Source organism: Somniosus microcephalus, chromosome 1 (genome assembly GCF_052327205.1).
Source record: "Somniosus microcephalus isolate GS21.2 chromosome 1, FLI_Smic_1.0, whole genome shotgun sequence".
In the NCBI taxonomy this organism is placed as follows: Eukaryota; Metazoa; Chordata; class Chondrichthyes; order Squaliformes; family Somniosidae; genus Somniosus; species Somniosus microcephalus.
Window position 1 is genome coordinate 429,004,383 of NC_140987.1, and position 18,395 is coordinate 429,022,777.

General features: G+C 39.2%; 1 protein-coding gene across 1 annotated transcript in view; it reads left to right on the forward strand.

Annotated features, from left to right (window-relative positions):
* abcb7 (ATP-binding cassette, sub-family B (MDR/TAP), member 7) overlaps positions 1 to 12,364 on the forward strand; it is an 86,166-nt gene extending 73,802 nt beyond the window's left edge. Inside the window, exons 14-16 of the mRNA XM_086000416.1 lie at positions 4,004 to 4,107; positions 4,407 to 4,514; positions 8,382 to 12,364. Coding sequence (XP_085856542.1) covers positions 4,004 to 4,107; positions 4,407 to 4,514; positions 8,382 to 8,597 — 428 coding nt within the window. The 3' untranslated portion in view covers positions 8,598 to 12,364. The remainder of the gene's footprint in view (positions 1 to 4,003; positions 4,108 to 4,406; positions 4,515 to 8,381) is intronic.
* The last annotated feature ends 6,031 nt before the right edge of the window (positions 12,365 to 18,395 follow it).

Sequence of the window (18,395 nt, forward strand, 5' to 3'; positions counted from 1 at the left end):
GTGGGGCTCCCTACCAGTGAGACAATTTGAATTGTCTGTCCAATATACATGGAAATATTGGTACTTTTGACTGACCATGTAATCATTGGGAGCCATGTAATTCCAGCTTCCACTGGACTTGGCTGTCCTTGCAAGTGGTGATGAATAGCAATAAAAGAATAAGTGAAGTAGGAAAAATAGTGGGTCAGCAGTAATATTGGATGTTGAATTTTTCTGTCATTGTGTTGAAGTGAATGTGTTTGCAGCCATGGCAGCATGCAGTATAGATTGGTTACTGCCAGCTGTGATATCACAGTGAAGCTACTGTTTTCTGATCAGTAGTGCGCAATGCAACTGAACCTCGAGCAATGTTTTTTAATTCACTTTGGCTGCACACTTGAGGACAGCTCTCCAAGGTCTTGCACCACTGCACTCTAGAGTCCGATTGTGACCCCACCTCACTTTTGCATCTCTTAAGCGCAAATAACTTTGCATAATACATTAGCTTAGACAAACTGTGCTAGTAGAATCCGCCTTGCCTGCTAATTTTGAGGATTTTCAAAATGTGTTTAACTGCATCCAAAAGAGTTCTGCAACATTTTTGACTCAATGATCCATCAGATAGACAATGCTTCCACAAAAGGATTTTTAGGCTTGATGATTGTAAATTAACAGGTAAAGAATTGTTAAATTTACTGATCAAATATAGATCGCACTGTATGTTTTGGGAAGCTATGTCATCATTGTCTATCTGGAGGCAGCTTTTTTAAAATGTTTTTTCCTCCTGCTTTTGTTGCACTTTTTTTCTTCTTTCTACCCATCTCACTCTCCTACCTCCTCTCTCCCCCCCCCCCCCCCCCCACCACGTGCAAGTAATATTAGGTAATTCGCAAAATACATATTTTTAAGCTTAAATTCCAAAAAAAAACCTTGACGATAGAAAATGTTGGTTAACTCATTTAATCCATCAAAATCTGTAAATGTACATTTGAGTTCATGCTGCAGAGGAGGAGGAAATTCTCTTTCAGTTGTTTTCCTACTTCAGAATTTAAGGTTTTATGCATTAATGTTATATAAACTAATTTCAGTAATTGTGCATTTGCTAAACTTGCAGTAGCTACACTTAATGTGGCTATCTTTGTGCATTGATTACATATAGCATATTGGTGTGTACTGTTGGAACTGAAAACGATGCCCATTAACCAGTGTCCATTTTAAAAGGGAAGAAAATTGCATTTTGTGGTGGGGGGATAATCTCATTTTGGGGTAGTTAGTTTTCAATACCCCTACTGCTGCAAAGCTTGTAAGCAATTCCCACATTTGGCCTCTGTAACATCAAGTGGTTAAGAAATGTAGTCCAGTGGGATACATGTGCTTCTAATCTGTCAAAGCAGACAACTTGTTTCTTCATGCAGAAGATTTTGAACTGCTCCATGCTCTCTCCCATTGAAACAAGTGCAAATAATCCTGTCACCAGCAACAAATTTGTTTGTTGCTTTTATGTTGCACTATGGAAGCTTGTACTGCCCTGCAAAAGCACTTTCTCATCCTAAACATGTGGCATTGGCGCTGGCCACGGAGAAGCTCCTGGATCCAAACAATCTGTCTTCAGAATGGAGACACTGACAGGGCAGGAAAATAATGGAAATAGTGGCAGTACAATCTAATGTGGGAGAGGAGGAGGAGTAACCCATTTCTCTATTAAATTGATTTAACCTAGTTCGTTAACTGCAGGGATAGAAAATGAAGTTCAGTAGACTTTACCAAAATACTTTTTAATAACCCATTACTCAGTCATGTAATAAGCATTTTAACTAAGCTCAGTGAAGACATGAATACAAGATCCTGACTCCATTCATTTTATTTAACATTTTCTCCATTTGGTATTGATTAGGCCAAAAAAAACCCTACCTTTAGTAGAATTTTTTTTAAATAGCACTTAATTAAAAGAAAGCAAGGAAAGTGCAGTTCCACACGTAGCATCACACTGCCAAATGTAGCATGACGCGTGATCATTTTCTTTTTTAAATCATAAGACGATTGTAACCATATTGCTGCCTTTTTACATATCTATTTACACAATTAACTATTGCACCTGATGGTGTGGGAAAGCATTACGCTTCAAAATGTCCGAGGAAATGCCTGTTGCACATCAGAGTGCTGCATATGCACAATGTCTGTCGCATTTGCAGAAGTGTTCGTTAACCAAACATTTCTAACTGGCTCAAATATATTCATAAAACAACAAATCACTACTTTACCTTAGAAATACAGACAACTACTTTTCTTTACTCGTATCTGACAATTTGGAGCCCGAGTCCATTTCCAGAACTTGTGGTTTTACTTGGACTTCCCTGCTGATATTTCCTGGGCTCCGCATGCTGGACTTCAGTTTGGTGCCGAAGACAATTAGGAGACGACTATTTTACGTCTGGTAAAATCTCCTTTCCACTACTGAAATAAATAAATCCTGATGCCCATCTCAGCCCCACTGCATGTTAGCTCCTATCTTGCTGCATAGCTTAAGCTTTAACAATGATCGGACATAAAAACTGAATACATATTAATGGAACTTGAAAGCCGTACAGATACATTGAAAGATTTACAGAAGAAGGAAAATTGAGAAAAGCAGAGACTTGCATGAACAATGATGCTAAACAGAGATAAACACAATGGGGAAAAAGTATGACCAGTCTTTTCCCATCACCATTTCCCCATGTAAGCAGAATGTGTCTCTTTAAAAACTAGAATCTGCTACACTAATCTAGCATAGCCCCAAAATAACAATTAACCGAAATCACGGTACGCTGCTTGCTGGAGCACAGATTGGGCGCACAGTACATCTCCTCTGCTGTCAACTTGTAAGGTGGTAAATATTCACAATGCTAGAGCACTATAGGATAAATTACTGTTTACAAATCAAAATGATTCACAGCAGCAAAAGCATAGGTGATTTACTAAACCATGCAATACTTGTATAAATGAACTAGAACCAGTCCAGAAGGGGTTAATCTATCTGTTTGTTAGGTTTTCACTGGTTAAATTCGAAAGAGTACAGAAAATGCAGCTTTTAACTTTTCTTAATCTCTTGGAATAAACCAATTTCTTCAGGTGAATCTGTTGTCATTTCTTGTTTCTCGGTAGTCTGAATGCAGTCTTGAGGTGACATTTTTTTTCCAGATGATATGATTCATGTGGAATATGTAACCCCCCAAAAGCCCATCAAGTTCATTGTGCCTCACCAGAAATTGGACCCTAATCTAAAACTTAAAAACTAGCAGCCAGATCCAGGAGTACGTATCCCTCCGATCTCCCTTGGTAGCGAGCAATGGAATATGGCCTATTTCCTCTCCTGTAACATTCCACATTTCCGCAGGACGGCCTTGTCACTTGGAAAACAATAGGAGATAGTGTTTGGTATGCTGAATTCTGCATTTGTTAATATTTTAGTCACTCAGTCCCTCCATGGACTCTTTCCCCCCCCCCCCCCAAACCACTGAAGAGAAACCTTTATTTGATTGTTTGTGATCAATAACTGCCTCGTTCTTACAGATGCAGTATCACTGGTCCATCGTTTTATACTTGGTGGAGGAGCCCTCTGTATTTACACCATAAAGCCTACCGGGCCAAAAATGCCAATTTTGTCAGTGTTATGTGATATAATGTTGCTTTTGTAAAACACTATATCCTCCGAATTCCCTTTCTACTCCAATCTTAGTGAGCAATGTCACAGGATCCCCTAATGTAGCATAAAACCACACTTTAACTGATGCAAATGATAAATTGTTGTTGTGTAAAACCTTTAAAAAGGTACAGTTCGTAGTTTAACCTTCACCGCATTTAAAATATGGCATTATCTGAAACCAGTGGGGAATATGATGACATTTCATAGTCTTTTAACTTTTTCAGTCTTTTTCTTTTTGCCTCAACCTTGAGTGTAGTGTTTTGAAGAACCAAACCATTTAAAATGGACCTTTTGTCATTCATATAGCCTAAGGTGAACATAAACTGATGTTTCTTTCAGGAGGAGAAAAGCAGAGAGTTGCAATTGCTAGGACGATTCTGAAAAACCCTCACATTATCTTGTATGATGAAGCTACATCATCTTTGGATTCCATCACTGAAGAGGTATGTTCTTGATGTTTCTGGTCAAATATCACACTCCAAAATATAGCCACGTCTTATGGTCACTGCTACCCAATTATTATAGCACATTTCTACTGCACACCATGTGAATCAGACGTCTTTCTGTAAATCAAGGTAATCCAACCGTGGGAGTAAATGACAATAATTCTTGGATTCATTTGTAAATAAATAAGTTAAACTTTTGTTCCATTGCAGATTTATAGGTTATGTAGTTAAGAGTTTTTGGTTTCCAACTGTCTTTGCAACAATAAGGGAATCAATTTCTACTCTGCTCTCCACAGAATATTCTCAGTGCAATGAGAGACTTGGTGCACCGCCGTACATCTGTGTTTATCGCTCATAGGCTCACTACAATTGTTGATGCAGATGAAATTCTGGTTCTGGATAAGGTAGGAACCCGCCATTTTAGAATATTTGTGTAACTAGGATACCCCAGAACAGTGTTGCGTGCTCTCATTTTGTTAAGGGCCACAATCCCAGGCAGTATTTTGCTCAAAGTCTATCCTCAATAATGCTACACAGAGTAATGGGAATTGCCTATGTTGAGTTCCTCATTTCAAAATGACTGCCTAGCAGTTTGAGTGAAAATCTAGCACTACCCAGAGGAAGGGGAGGGGAAAACAACTACAGGACTGACATACAGCTTCATTAAAACTATTGACCCTGTAGTTTCAGTCGAGCCTTTAACACCTGTTTAATGGATGCTGGGATAGTCTTGCTTCCTTTGCTCTTTCTCACTATGAATTCCAGGTCTGGCGACTTCCCACAGTCTGCAGGCTGTAAATCTGAGATCTGTCGAGCCGTGAAGGAGACCGAGTGCAAGTGGCCTCCTGTGGCCGCAATACGAGTACCATTGCCCTACGGTGTTCACAAAATGGTGTAGAAAAATATGCCAGGTTTCTTTTTGCATTTTTACAAGGAACCTAGAGGCTATAGCATCTGCTGTGTGCATCTATGTCTTTTGGTTGAAATGATCACATTTCAAAATATTAAATTTTCAGCATATCACCTACTAATGCATTTCTATTCGCCTGTTGTACACTTCAGTTATGGGGTGCTATAGTATTTTATACATGCTCCATAAGCTGAGTACTAACCCTTACCTTATCTTTCAGTATAGCATTCATCTTGTCAACTGACATGAACTTGAGTCCAGGGGCATTTGCAATTGGAATCTGGCTGTACCTGGATGAGTTCTCAGTTTTTAGCCAGGCCAGCAGTTTGACCACTACAGTGAGCGTATGTAGGGCATATTCATTAACTTTGGTGCTACAAAGCCCAATAGTATGGCATTATATTGTGGGTAGAGAGAAAAGAAAAAGTTTAGATTGTCTTGCTCACTTGAGCCACCTGCAATCTGATCATGGTTCAATCTTCATGGCAGTGTGGAGAAGTGTTACATGGTTGTGAGCAGCCTGCAACAGGCAACATTAGGAATGGGTTATTGTTAAATATTTTTGGATAAAGAAAAGGTGTGATCTAGCAAACAATTCCTAGGAAAGAAGTGAGCTCTTATTAAAGGTTACCAAGCTTCACAACCACATGTACTTTGATGATCTGTTAATCCACCATCTCCTGCCATCTCCTGTATTTATCAGAAGTGGATCTTCCTCATGGATGGAGCTTGATCCATGGATGGTTTACTGACATACAGCCTCTATTAAATTGCCTATGTATTCATATATTAGCTACCAACTTCAAACAAGGAAATTGGCAGTTCAAAACTGCTGACTATGTAGTCACATTTTAGTGTATACAGGAAACTTTGTGATATCCGGCACCGACGGGACCGAGCTGTTGCCGTCCCATCAAAACTGCCGGACACAACCAGCGCTAATGTTAAAACATACGGAGCTTTTGAGCTCCGTATCTAGCAACAAACCCTGTTGTAACTGCTTCTAAACAGTCGGCCGTAGCTTGCAAGCGTCTCTAGCTAAGCAACAGCTTTAGCTAGACCTTGCAGAGCCTGACTGGTGGGGAAAAAAAAAGCAACGAAAAGAAAAAAAACTTACCAAACCGACTCCTGAATTTTGCCGGTGGACCGAGCATTCTGGACAGTTAACCTCCGGATAAACCAAAGTTTCCTGTACTTGTCCCAGTCATCTATCACTTTATTCAATCCAAAATCTATGATTTAATGGAGGAATTTCACTTAAAACTATATACATACAGGTTTATGCCAGTGGATCCTTAGTCACATCTGACTAGAAGTTTTCTTCATCTACTGTCAAATACAATACTTCCAGTTCGAGGAACAACACCTCATCTTTCGATTTAGGCACTTAACAGCCTTCCGGACTCAACATCAAGTTCAACAATTTCAGACTATAACCTCTGCCCCTATTTTTTCACATGGCAGCTGTTGTTGATGCTGCCATTCCCATTTACACCTCTTCTAGACTTATCTTTTATTTCTTTACTTGTCCCATACCATCTCCTTTTGCTTTGTACAATCATCCCTTTTGTCTCTTAATCTCTTCTGCCTTTCATTCTATCACATAGAAACCTAGAAGATAGGAGCAGGAGTAGGCCATTCGACCCCTCGAGCCCACTCCGCCGTTTAATGAGATCATGGCTGATCATCCAAATTCAGTACCCTGTCCCTGCTTTTTCCCATATCCCTTGATCCCTTTAGCCTCAAGAAATATATCCAACTCCTTCTTGAATATATTTAATGAATTGGCCTCAACTGCCTTTTGTGGTAGAGAATTCCACAGGTTCACCACTCTCTGGGTGAAGAAATTCCTCCTCATTTCAATCCTAAATGGCTTGCCCCTTATCCTTAGACTGTGACCCCTGGTTCTGGACTCCCCGACCATCGGGAACATTCTTCCTGCATCTAGTCTGTCTAGTCCTGTTAGAATTTTATGTTTCAATGTGATCCCATCTCATTCTTCTAAACTCTAGCGAATATAAGCCTAATTGACCCAATCTCTCCTCATACGTCATTCCTGCCATCCCAGGTATCAGTCTGGTGAACCTTTGCTGCACTCCCTCCATGGCAAGAACATCCCTCCTCAGATAAGGCAACCAAAACTGCACACAATACTCAAGGTGTGGTCTCACCAAGGCCCTGTACAACTGCAGCAAGACATCCTTGCTCTTGTACTCGAATCCTCTCGCTATGAAGGCCAACATACCATTTGCCTTCTTAACCGCCTGCTGCACCTGCATGCTTACCTTCAGCGACTGGTGCACAAGGACACCCAGGTCTCGTTGCACTTCCCCTTTTCCCAATCTATTGCCGTTCAGATAATAATCTGTCTTCCTGTTTTTGCCACCGAAGTGGATAACCTTGCATTTATCCACATTGGGCAGATGCATGGCAAATGCAGTATAATCACCCAACCTGTCCAAATCGTACTGGAGTTTCTCTGCATCCTCCTCACAGCACACATGCCCACCCAGCTTTGTGTCGTCTGCAAACTAGGAGATATTACATTAGTTCCCTTGTCTAGATTATTTATATATATTGTGAATAGCTGGGGTCCTAGCACTGGTACCCCACTAGTCACTGCCTGCCCCTTGGAAAAAGACCAGTTTATTCCAACTCTTTGCTTCCTGCCTGCCAACCAGTTCTCTATCCAAGATAGTACCTTATCCCCAATCCCATGTGCTTTAAATTTACACGCTAATCTCTTATGCGGGACCCTATCGAAAGCCTTCTGAAAGTCCAAATACACCACATCCACTGGTTCTCCCTTATCTATTCTACCAGTTACATCCTCAAAAAAATTCCAGTAGATTAGTCAAGCACGATTTACCTTTTGTAAATCCATGTTGACTTTGTCCGATCCTGTCACTGTTTTCCAAGTGCTCTGCTATTACATCTTTTATAATGGACTCCAGCATTTTCCCCACTACCGATGTCAGGCTTACCGGTCTATAATTCCCTGTTTTCTCTGTACCACCCTTTTTAAATAGTGGGGTTACATTAGCTACCCTCCAATCCATGGGTACTGTTCCAGAGTCTATAGAATTTTGGAAGAGATCTTCCCTTTTGTTCTTTCCTCACCTCCCCCCTTTCCCTGCCCCTGCACTTGCTTAAAATCTGTTACATCTTTAACTTTTTCCAGCACTGACGAAAGGTCATCAACCTGAAGCACTAACTCTGTTTCTCTCTCCACAGATGCTGCCTGACCTGCTGAGTAGTTCCAGCATTTTCTGTTTTTATTTCAGATTTCCAGCATCCGCAGTATTTTACTTTTGTTTTTACACTACTTCGTGTTTTTCTGACGCCTTGTAATTCACTGCAGGGTAAGATAGCAGAGCGTGGAACCCATCTCACTCTCCTGAACAATACCAACAGTCTTTACTCTGAACTGTGGCACACACAAAATAGCAGAATGTTCAACAAAAATTCCTACAGTCAAGAAGTGAAGAGAGAAGTGTCATCCAAGGAAGAGGAAAGGAGAAAACTATCGGAAGAGATTCTGAACAGTGTTAAAGGTTGTGGAAACTGCTCTTGTTAAAACTTTTAATTTTATACTGGACATTAAACTATGTTGGCACTTTGCACCGGAAAGCATCATTGGGTACCATGTACAAGTAGACCATTTTGAACAGCAAAGCTACTCTTTTTAGTGAAGGATTTTATTTTTGTAACAAAACGGTCAAAAATATTTTTGAATGGTAACCCCGATATGTTGAAAGGCCTTTCATGGAACAGCAAATCAAACACTGGTTAAAAAATGGATCAAGTAAATGATTCCACTGTGGGTAGCGTCCATGCATTTTTCTAATCTAAATATAAACTTGAGGCAGTTGTGCATTACAGATGATTTAGTGCATTACTGGTGAATTTCTACAATGCCAATACTGTATCAGTATTAGCATAGACCAAGTATCAGGAATAGTCATGAGAAGCTAAACCAGTGCTTGCTTGCTTCCATGATTGAGTATGCTGTAGACTGAGAAGGAGGATTATTATAATCCTTGCAGGGATAAATTCAGTAAATACTGAAAGTTGGTATCTGGATTCAAGGCCATAGTACCTATTGTGACAGTTTCTAATTGGGCCAATGCTTGGTATACCAGAATTAGCTTGGGAATGAGGCAAAGCTGAACACGCATACCTTCACAAACAACATTTGCCAATAATGCACATTTTGATCTTTGTTTACTGCCTTTTTATAATACCTCTAGAAAGATTTAACTGAGGCTTGCTAATTTCTTAGTTACTAATTTGAGATGGCATGCCAATGTTTTAATGAAAGGTCACCTGTATTTAAAAAGGCTGTAAAAGCGAAAGGTTATTTTTCTTGAGTTATCTCTTCAACTGCATTGCCTAGATGTATTTGCCATCCTGTTCATTAAACATCCATACTTCTACATAAATCTGTTTTCAGTCATCCTGCTCTGCTTTCTATTTGCCTTCACATTAAATCCCTGTGTCACCTTTGATTGGTAGTGAAGGCAGCACTGCCTGGTAAGATATGTAATCGAGGATGAGTCTACTGTCTTTGAGATTTTTTTCCTTCCCCCAATTTTTGTGCCTCCCCGCACGAGGTTTCTCGTCCCTGTTGGTAGTTTTCTCCAGGCAACGCTGTCAGAGATCAGGAACTCGGCATGTGGAGAAGCTTTAACTCAGTCTGGAGGTTTAGCAGTCCGTAACGTAGCACACCGTGGCACTAATCTCTTCTGTACGAGGCAATTTATTAACTACCTTTTAAAAATTATGGTCACAAGGAAAAGGCAATGTGTAGTCTGTGATCATTGGTAGTTTGCTATTTATGTGGATTCATTTTGCCATCTTGAATTAAATTGCTTTTGGAGAAGCTTGGGTGTGCTAAACATTCATTGTATTAATCTGTAAGAATTAAAACCAAGCAACCAGTTCTGAAATGACTTCCATGTTTTTCATATTTCTATTTCCACAGCAGGGTATTGTACAATCTTTTTATTGTTTTCCCTGTAATTGAGACATGTTGTGTTTTTAGCTTATTGTAATAGATGCAAACTAAATGGCCCAGTTAATCTGGCAATATGGTCCCCAGGCATCTAGGAATATTAAGCTGTGGTGTGCACCTTTTGTTTGTGTTTTCTTTTTCAGCACCGTGATCAAATGTTGGCTCAAAATAGCTTTTTTTTTTCCCTATAAAATGTTTTTGACTTGTGCCTTTGCCATTGTTTCTGTATTGTGAAGTATGTTCCTGTATTATTTAATCCAAATCACTGCTTGGACCATTGTACTAGTCATTTGCATCTCTGAGCATTGTACTCCTGAAATGGAGTGTGTGCGTGTACTGAGCCAGACCAAGATAAAGCTTGGGATTGCTGTTTGGAGGGGATAGTCATTAAGTTCTGTAGACTGCCATATCTCTGGATGAGGCACTGATAAACCAGTATTTGCATTATCCTAGTTCCACTTGTGTTTGCCAATCTAAATACTGTAATAGTTGAGAACTACCAACTAATTGATCATTGTAAATCCCAAGCCATTCGAGGAGATTTAAGCATGACTGATAATATGCGGCATTTCTTCTGACTCTGACTTTGTGCAGGATGCTTATGCAGAAAATTTGTTGCAACAAAACTTTCCACTGTAGGCCTTTATTTGAAACAGCATTTTGTTCCAAAAATCTTGCTTGAATAAAAATGAAAATATAGTACAGTAAGAAAAAGCATTTACGTTTTGTGTGCATCCAAATGTTACCCAAAGCATTTTTTCTCATTGTGGTCCAGTGGTGTAAATAAGTCAAAAGTGTATGGTCACCTGTACTGCAGAGGATGCCCACAAGAACACACTACAGCGACCTTGAAATTCCACTCAGCCACCTTTTTTAATGGGAGGTGTTTAAATAAATGGGTTAATGCCTCTTAAAATAGCTGATAAAGGAATTGTATACAAATACAGTAATAAGCATTGATGCGCCAGAGTGGAATGTTAAGCTTGTTTTTGTTTTAAAAACAAACCGGTTAGAGCTGTTTGTTGCTAAACAGATTTGTTATGCTAATTTTTAAACCATTGCTTGTTTAAAAAGTTAATGAAACAGATTAATTATGAATGAATTTGATGACCACTCCCTCAATGTTATCTGTACTCTTCTCTCTCATTTTAAAACAAAGGGTTAACAACTGCAGAAATGAGTCTTCTGTGGTACAAGCTTATTTTTGTAAGAGCTGTAAGATCTTCGAGTGCCTAACTCTCGTCTTCATTCATTTGTCTTTGTCTATGACTGATTTTTGTTCAGCAAAAAAATTACGGTTCTCCTTGCAATCTGATTTCTTTATCAGCAGCCGTGCTCATACAAATGCTGAGATTAACGGAGCTCCACAATATCTGTCACAATGTAAATTTGCTTGACCTTTTAGCTGTGTTTTTTCCCAAATGGCAAAACTCTGTGACTGAACCTGTAATTTGACATACAGTGCTCTGCATACAATCAGCAGCATGCAGCTCTTAATTGACACACAATTATGTAAATTGGAAAACATATTGTTGTGGTTTCTCCAGAATTGACATAAGACCGTAGTGTTTTAGAAATCTTCACTTTAGTTTTAGATCACTTGTCGCGACTTTCACTAGTAACATTTTTATTTCCACCCTTGCGAGGTCACATTTACTATCTATTGCTCTTTCCTAAACAAATTTTAAACATTCAAAATAATGGTATAGGTACCTTAATGGTTTGAAACCAAATACCTTATTGAGATTTACATAAATATGTAGTTTAGTTTCACTTGCAAGACTAACTTGCTCATGCCTTTAATTTGTGAGTTATTTGGATCCTTTGCCATGGAAAATTAAACACCAATCCTGTAGACCTGCATTAAATAATTGCATTTCGCACTACATATAATGGTGGATTTTGTGAGCAGGTTAATTTAAAGCTAGTGCAGGTATACAGAAACTACATTTGTCCTTTAAATTCAAACTTGACCTGATGTATAAATCTTTAAATATATTTGTTTATAAGATGTGCTTCCTTGTATGGATAGTGCAAAGCCAATGACACAATACTGTGCTAATTGGCTAAATACTAATTAATACAAATTTATTTGTTTCTGATGCACACTACACTATAACCTTTCCATTCTACTTCCTTAGTTGAAAATAGAAGATGAAGGAAGTATTTACATGATGTGTACTAGGGCTCCATGATCTCTTTTGCTGAAAGTGGTGAAATGTTTAACCTTCTTTACTTGTGTACCATTCAAAGATTTACCCACTATGTCAAAGCCTGAATGCTGTTTCATAGAATTGGTCAGCCCATATAAAATCTTGTTTTGTCCAATTTGTTTTTGATTTGACTGAACTATTTGTGGCATTTACTGTGTCTGGTATCCCACTAGCCCTATAACAGAGGCATACTACTGAGTTTGCTAAAGTATACTTTAAAGGTAGATTTGCATTGGTTCAAGATGAAATGTTTTCAACTGCCTGGAGGTCAGACTGTGCAAAGAAGAAATTCTTCACTTAAGTCAGTGAAGCAGCAGTAATACCATATGGTTTACTTTAGTCATAACTCAAATCATTAAAAAAAATATTATCAACTAAACTAACAATCTTTACAAACAGAATAATTCAGGGAGGGGAATGTCAGTAAGATTTTATTTTTCTGTATTTGAGGCTAACCACAAATCACTGTGATTTGGTACTTTACATAGGGCCACATTACTGTATCTTATACTGTATTTGCTTTTGTTAAATGTTTTGTATATTACACTATCGAGAAAAACCTTTATTGCAGTTTGGCTGACTCCAAAACAGGCCTGGTTTTTAAACCTTTTTCATCGTGCTTAATTCTAAACTGTAAAATATTTGCAATAACTTTTACAAGAGATTTGACATTTTTAACCTTTTTTAGTACTTGGTTACCATCCCTCTGTTATCTCAAACAGATGGAGCCTGTTTAATATTCTCAATTGTAATCTGTTTAATATTTGGTAGGGCTTTTCAACAATTTAGCTAAAGTAATGTTCAAAAAATATGTATTAAAGGTACTTGTAAATTAAAAAGAACCTTTTTTAATTTGAGGAAAAATCCAAGGTTAATTTTAGCAGGGCCGGAAAGAAGTGAGGTTGATGTGATATAAGACTTCAAAGTCCCCATCTGTAGCCCATGTATGTGTGACACATGCAGTTCCAAATTCAATTATACAGTTACTGTGTGAAATAAATCTTTAAATTGTGTATTAGTACTTTGGAACACTTGCATTAATTAATTGTAAATTGATAATTCAGTCCCAAATTTAATGTAATAAGGAAAACAACAACTTTTGGTCTCCCTGGGATTGCTGGTAGAAGATCCTGTGATTCGCTGAAGAACTTGCAGTCTCATCAATCTATATAATTAAAGTTTTGCTACAAGTTTATTACCTCGATATTAACCCTGCCCCCAACGATGGTCGAGAGAGGGTCGGGGGGGTGGGGGGGCGGGTGGAGGAGGTTAGAGTTAAATAGGGGGAACGCGGCTCATTCTGCCACGCATGCACCCGCTGCCTTTTTTATGGTGGCAGATATCGGGGCATCCAATTGTCCTGACCCACTTAATGGGAGCCTGATTTAAAATTTACTGTTGCTGCACGGGTTTCCCAGGGGTCGGGGAAACTGCAATGAAAGGCAGGCGGGAGCTTCCGGCTCCACAAGGTGCAAGTGCCTCCTTTAGCACTCCTTGTCCGCCAGGAGGCGCAGGAGTGCTCCCTGGCCCCTTCCTGAAGCCTTCGGATTCCCCCATTCCTGATCACCAATCTCTTGCCAACTTCCTTGCTCATGCTCCCAATTACCGCCGACCTCCACCCCTCCCCATTGCCAGAGACCACCCCCAAGGGCCTCCTGCCACTGGTGGTCTCTCACCTGCCTGCCAGGATGTCCATTTGGCACGCAGTCAAAGTGACCCCACGGATCGCATCCAGGGGAGCAGGTGGTGGATCTCTTAAAGATGGGTTTGCAAAGTGCAGAAAAGGAAATGGGCGATCAGGTCTGGAATAAGTAGTAAACAGGGAGGAGGTTGGGAGAGAAAGGGGAGGAATCAGCTGCATATATCTATCTTGGCGATTAAGAAATCCATAAACTCAAATAATGAAAAATTATCACTCATGAACTGCAATCCACACAAACTTGATCAACCAAATAGCTTGCATTATTTTAAAAGCTACCAATCAAACCAGCAACTGCCCCAAAACACAAATCAAATTTGCTTAAATAATTTCTTCACTCTTTTAATCTGAACTTTCCCTCTCCACTCAGGTTAAATTTAACAGCGTACCAAATAGAAAATAGCACTCCACTTATACCTAAAATTAGAAATCCTTCGACCAACGTTTTGCCTACATTAGCATGTTCCTCTTGGGGCTTTGGTGCTAGAGTTGGAAATTTCACTTGGGCCTGGGCTGCTGAGGATTTGCAGCTCATGTTGACAGATTGTGGGAGGCGTTGCAGAATTTCTAGTTTTTAAATGCCGCTCGTGAAATTACAATCACCAATGTCACGCAATATGCCAACTTGGCAGATCAATCGCAAAGGGAATCGAAAATAAAAACGTAATTTTTTATTGATCATTTTATGTGGTTTAAATCATTACATTTCTTGGCTAATGGTGTTTGGAAGGTGTTTTATTTTCATGTCATTGTTTGTGCCAGAGCTGAAGTGGGATTTTTGAGGTGTTTTGATGCCCAGCTTAGACACTGGCTGAAGTGAGTCAATCAAGTCTAGAGCATAGTGAATGTTCAAGATGTTGGTCATTGGAAAGTCGATGATGGGAAACCCTTGTGCAGTGTTATGCCAATGACTGCTTCAGCAAGAACTACAAAATTACTGCAGGAAGTTGGGGGGGGGGGAAATATACATTTGATCCTGAAAATAACAATAAAAGGAAAGCTTTAGAGAAGGAAGTGGGGAAGGAAAAATAAATAAAGTACCATCATAAGTAAATACGACAATACTACCATGAGAGGTGGAGCGCAAAATTATATAGGTGAAAATGAGGTGCTGGCATGGCCAGAACAATTTTTTGTAAAGCAACCGTTAAATATATCTGCAGGGCCTGTGTCTCTCAGTATTCCAAGTTGTTTAATATTTTTACTGTGTAGCAATATATTGGTTGAGTATATTACATTACAGCATTGGGTGGACTGCTTTTGCATTTAGATTGCAGCAGGAGTGGTAAACATCAAACTGCATGCCAGGTCCCAAGCTTCCTGTGAATAACACCATGGGAAATTTATTAATCTTTGCTATGATTCATTTTATCCCCCCCAACCCCAAAGACTCACCAGAAGTAAAAACAAAATCAGTTTTCCCTTAGTCGGGAACTTCTCGGCAGTCTATCTTTGATGTGAGTTTTATAAAATAAGTTCCTTTTAGCTGATTGTTGTTAGCTGGCATTTGTGAAATGATGATCATGTGAAATGGATGAATGGACTAAGATACCATGGAATATTCAGCAGCAAATGTGTACTTGGATACTATACCATCTAACTTTAAAAATGTGTTAAAAGGTTTTATTTAAACTTCATAAGTGCCTCTCTTCAGATACTGGTTTTGTTTTGAAAATGGTCACGCAATAAGCCATCTGTGTCTCAAAAGGGAATTTATATTAATGTATTCACTATAGCTTTAGTGCTTTTTTGTATATTCAATGTTTTTCCTCGTGTATTTTGAAAATGACATGTTAGGAACCATCAAACCATATGGAAATATTCTGTATCCAAATGCTAACTTGCATCTAGTTTAGTGTGAAAAATGTTGTCTCACTGGACTGTTGGTACCCTTTGATAGTGTACAATTTTGGGTTTACACACTTTCAACAGAAAAGTGCTAACCTTTGGTTATATGTTTAGGTTTATATTTTCACAAGCCTTAGTTAAAATGGACTCCTTTTGAATAGGCAATTAACTTGTTTAAATATAATAGATTCACATTTAAAACATTTGAGCTAATTATTTTTAAACCATTTATTTTAATTGTGAATGTTTGCATCTGCATGGCATTTTCCAAACCACATTATACTGATGATCGATTGATTTTCAACATTGCACCCATTTCTGTTTTTTGTGTGTATGGTGCAAAAGGGTTTAGAGAAAGGAAGTGGGGTACAACATTTTAAACTCAAAGCCTTCAGAGATGTATGGCTTACGTATTTAATATCACCAGGAATGCAGTGAACTGTGATTGCAGTGTTCAACAAATTTCTTTCCCCCACCATCTTATTTGCAATCGGAAGGCTTGCTTGTACGTAGATGAAAAAAAATCCTTGAATCAGAAAATCAGGATGTCTTTAACCGCAGATTGACAAAAACAAAACACGACGATCCATTCACACACTGACCCATAGTTTCCTGTTTGTACTACTACCTACTTGTTTATAGTTTGGTGAAGGAGGCAGCCTTTGGCTACAACTCAAAGAATGCAGTTTCAGTGTGAGGCGCACATTGGCATTGGTGCATTATGGGAATTGTAGTCCATCCATGTGACCTGCAGAGTAACAATGCAGCATTCCAGGAGTTTGCAGAGTTTCCTTACTTAGGACCTGGAGAATGTAGTAAAACTCAAGTCTCAGACCTCTGCAACTGAAACAATCCTCCAATTGAAAAGTTCATGGAGACAATAAAACACACAAAAAAAACTCTACACAATTTTAATGCCATGAATTTATATTTTTAGTATTTATTTAGTACAATAACCTCTGGTTACTGATAAAACAAGATGGTGGCTAGGCTGGCTGAAAGATTTTTTTAAAGATTTTGTGACCTCATTGGTTCCAATTCTCTTTGAAGATGCTTCATTGGTAGCTGTTTAATTTTGATTAATGTTTGTATTTCCTTGATACTTAACAGTTTTCATTGCTACTTGTTCACTGACGCATTTTCTACCAGAAATCATAGAATTAAACAGCTCAGGCCAAGCAGCTTGCCACACCCATGCCAGTTCTCTGAAAGAGTTATCCACATAGTTCCATTTCCTGCCTTTTCCCTACATCCTTTATATTTTTAGTTTTTAAACATTTAGCCACTTTCCGTTTTAAAAGCTATTCGGTTTCTGGTAGGACATTCCATACCTTAACAACCCTCTCTAAGAAAAACAAAAATACTCTTCATCTCTCCCTCCATTCTTTTAGTGGTGATCTTAAATCTGTGCCCTGTAGTTCCTGACTAACTGACCAATGGGAATAGGTTTTACCTGATTTTTCTTTCATCAGTACTCATAATTTGAATACCTCTCAGATTTCCTTGTAACCTTCTCTGTTCTATTATTTGTTCAGTCGTGACTTGGAGGGTTAGGAAAATTATATTTGAGCCAATCAGGTGCAAGTGTATATTACATGCAAAATGTTTATGTATTATTTACTAATGAGACCACTTGTTTCTCTCCTTGTCTGGGGAATCGCACCATTATAAGCTGGCCAGTTTTACAGTGGCTACCACTGGTTGAGCATAAACTCTGAATCCAATTTTATTTTAAAACCTGATGCCAAAGTCTTACCTGAAAGGCCAAACAGCATGTTTGGTGTGTAATTTACATCTTTATAAACATGTTTGATTTTGTTTAGCAACTCACCACAGAAACCCCACAGTGCAGATAGAGGCCATTTCGGCCTGTCAAGCCTGCACCGACACATATCCCACCCGATCCCCGTAACCCCTACACCAACACATATCCCACCCTATCCCCACGTACTTAATCCCCCTAACACTAAGGGTCAATTTTTTTTTTTTTTATCATAGCCAATCAACCTAACCCGCACATCTTTGGACTGTGGGAGGAAACCGGAGCACACCCACGCAAACACGGGGAGAATGTGCAAACTCCACACAGATAGTCACCCGAGGCCGGATTCGAACCCGGGTCCCTGGCGCTGTGAGGCAACAGTGCTAACCACTATGCCACCGTGCCTTGGGACATTTTACTACGTTAAAGGCGCTATATAAATGCAAGTTGTTGTTGGTTCCTGATTCACCAGCCAAAAGTGCAATGTAAACCAGGTTTATCACTTCCTTAATTTACCCCCAGAAATTGGGTGCCTATTGTACTCATTACAATCAATCCAGGAGCCTACTCAAGACTTAACCAAACATTCAAGTGGAATAGAAACATAGAAGATAGGAGCAAGAGTAGGCCATTTGGCCCCTCGAGCCTGCTCTGCCATTCAATGAGATCATAGCTGATCATCCAAACTCAGTACCCTGTCCCTGCCTTCTCCCCATATCCCTTGATCCCTTTAGCCTTAAGAAATATATCTAACTCCTTCTTGAATATATTTAATGAGTTGGCCTCAACTGCCTTTGTGGTAGAGAATTCCACAGGTTCACCACTCTCTGGGTGAAGAA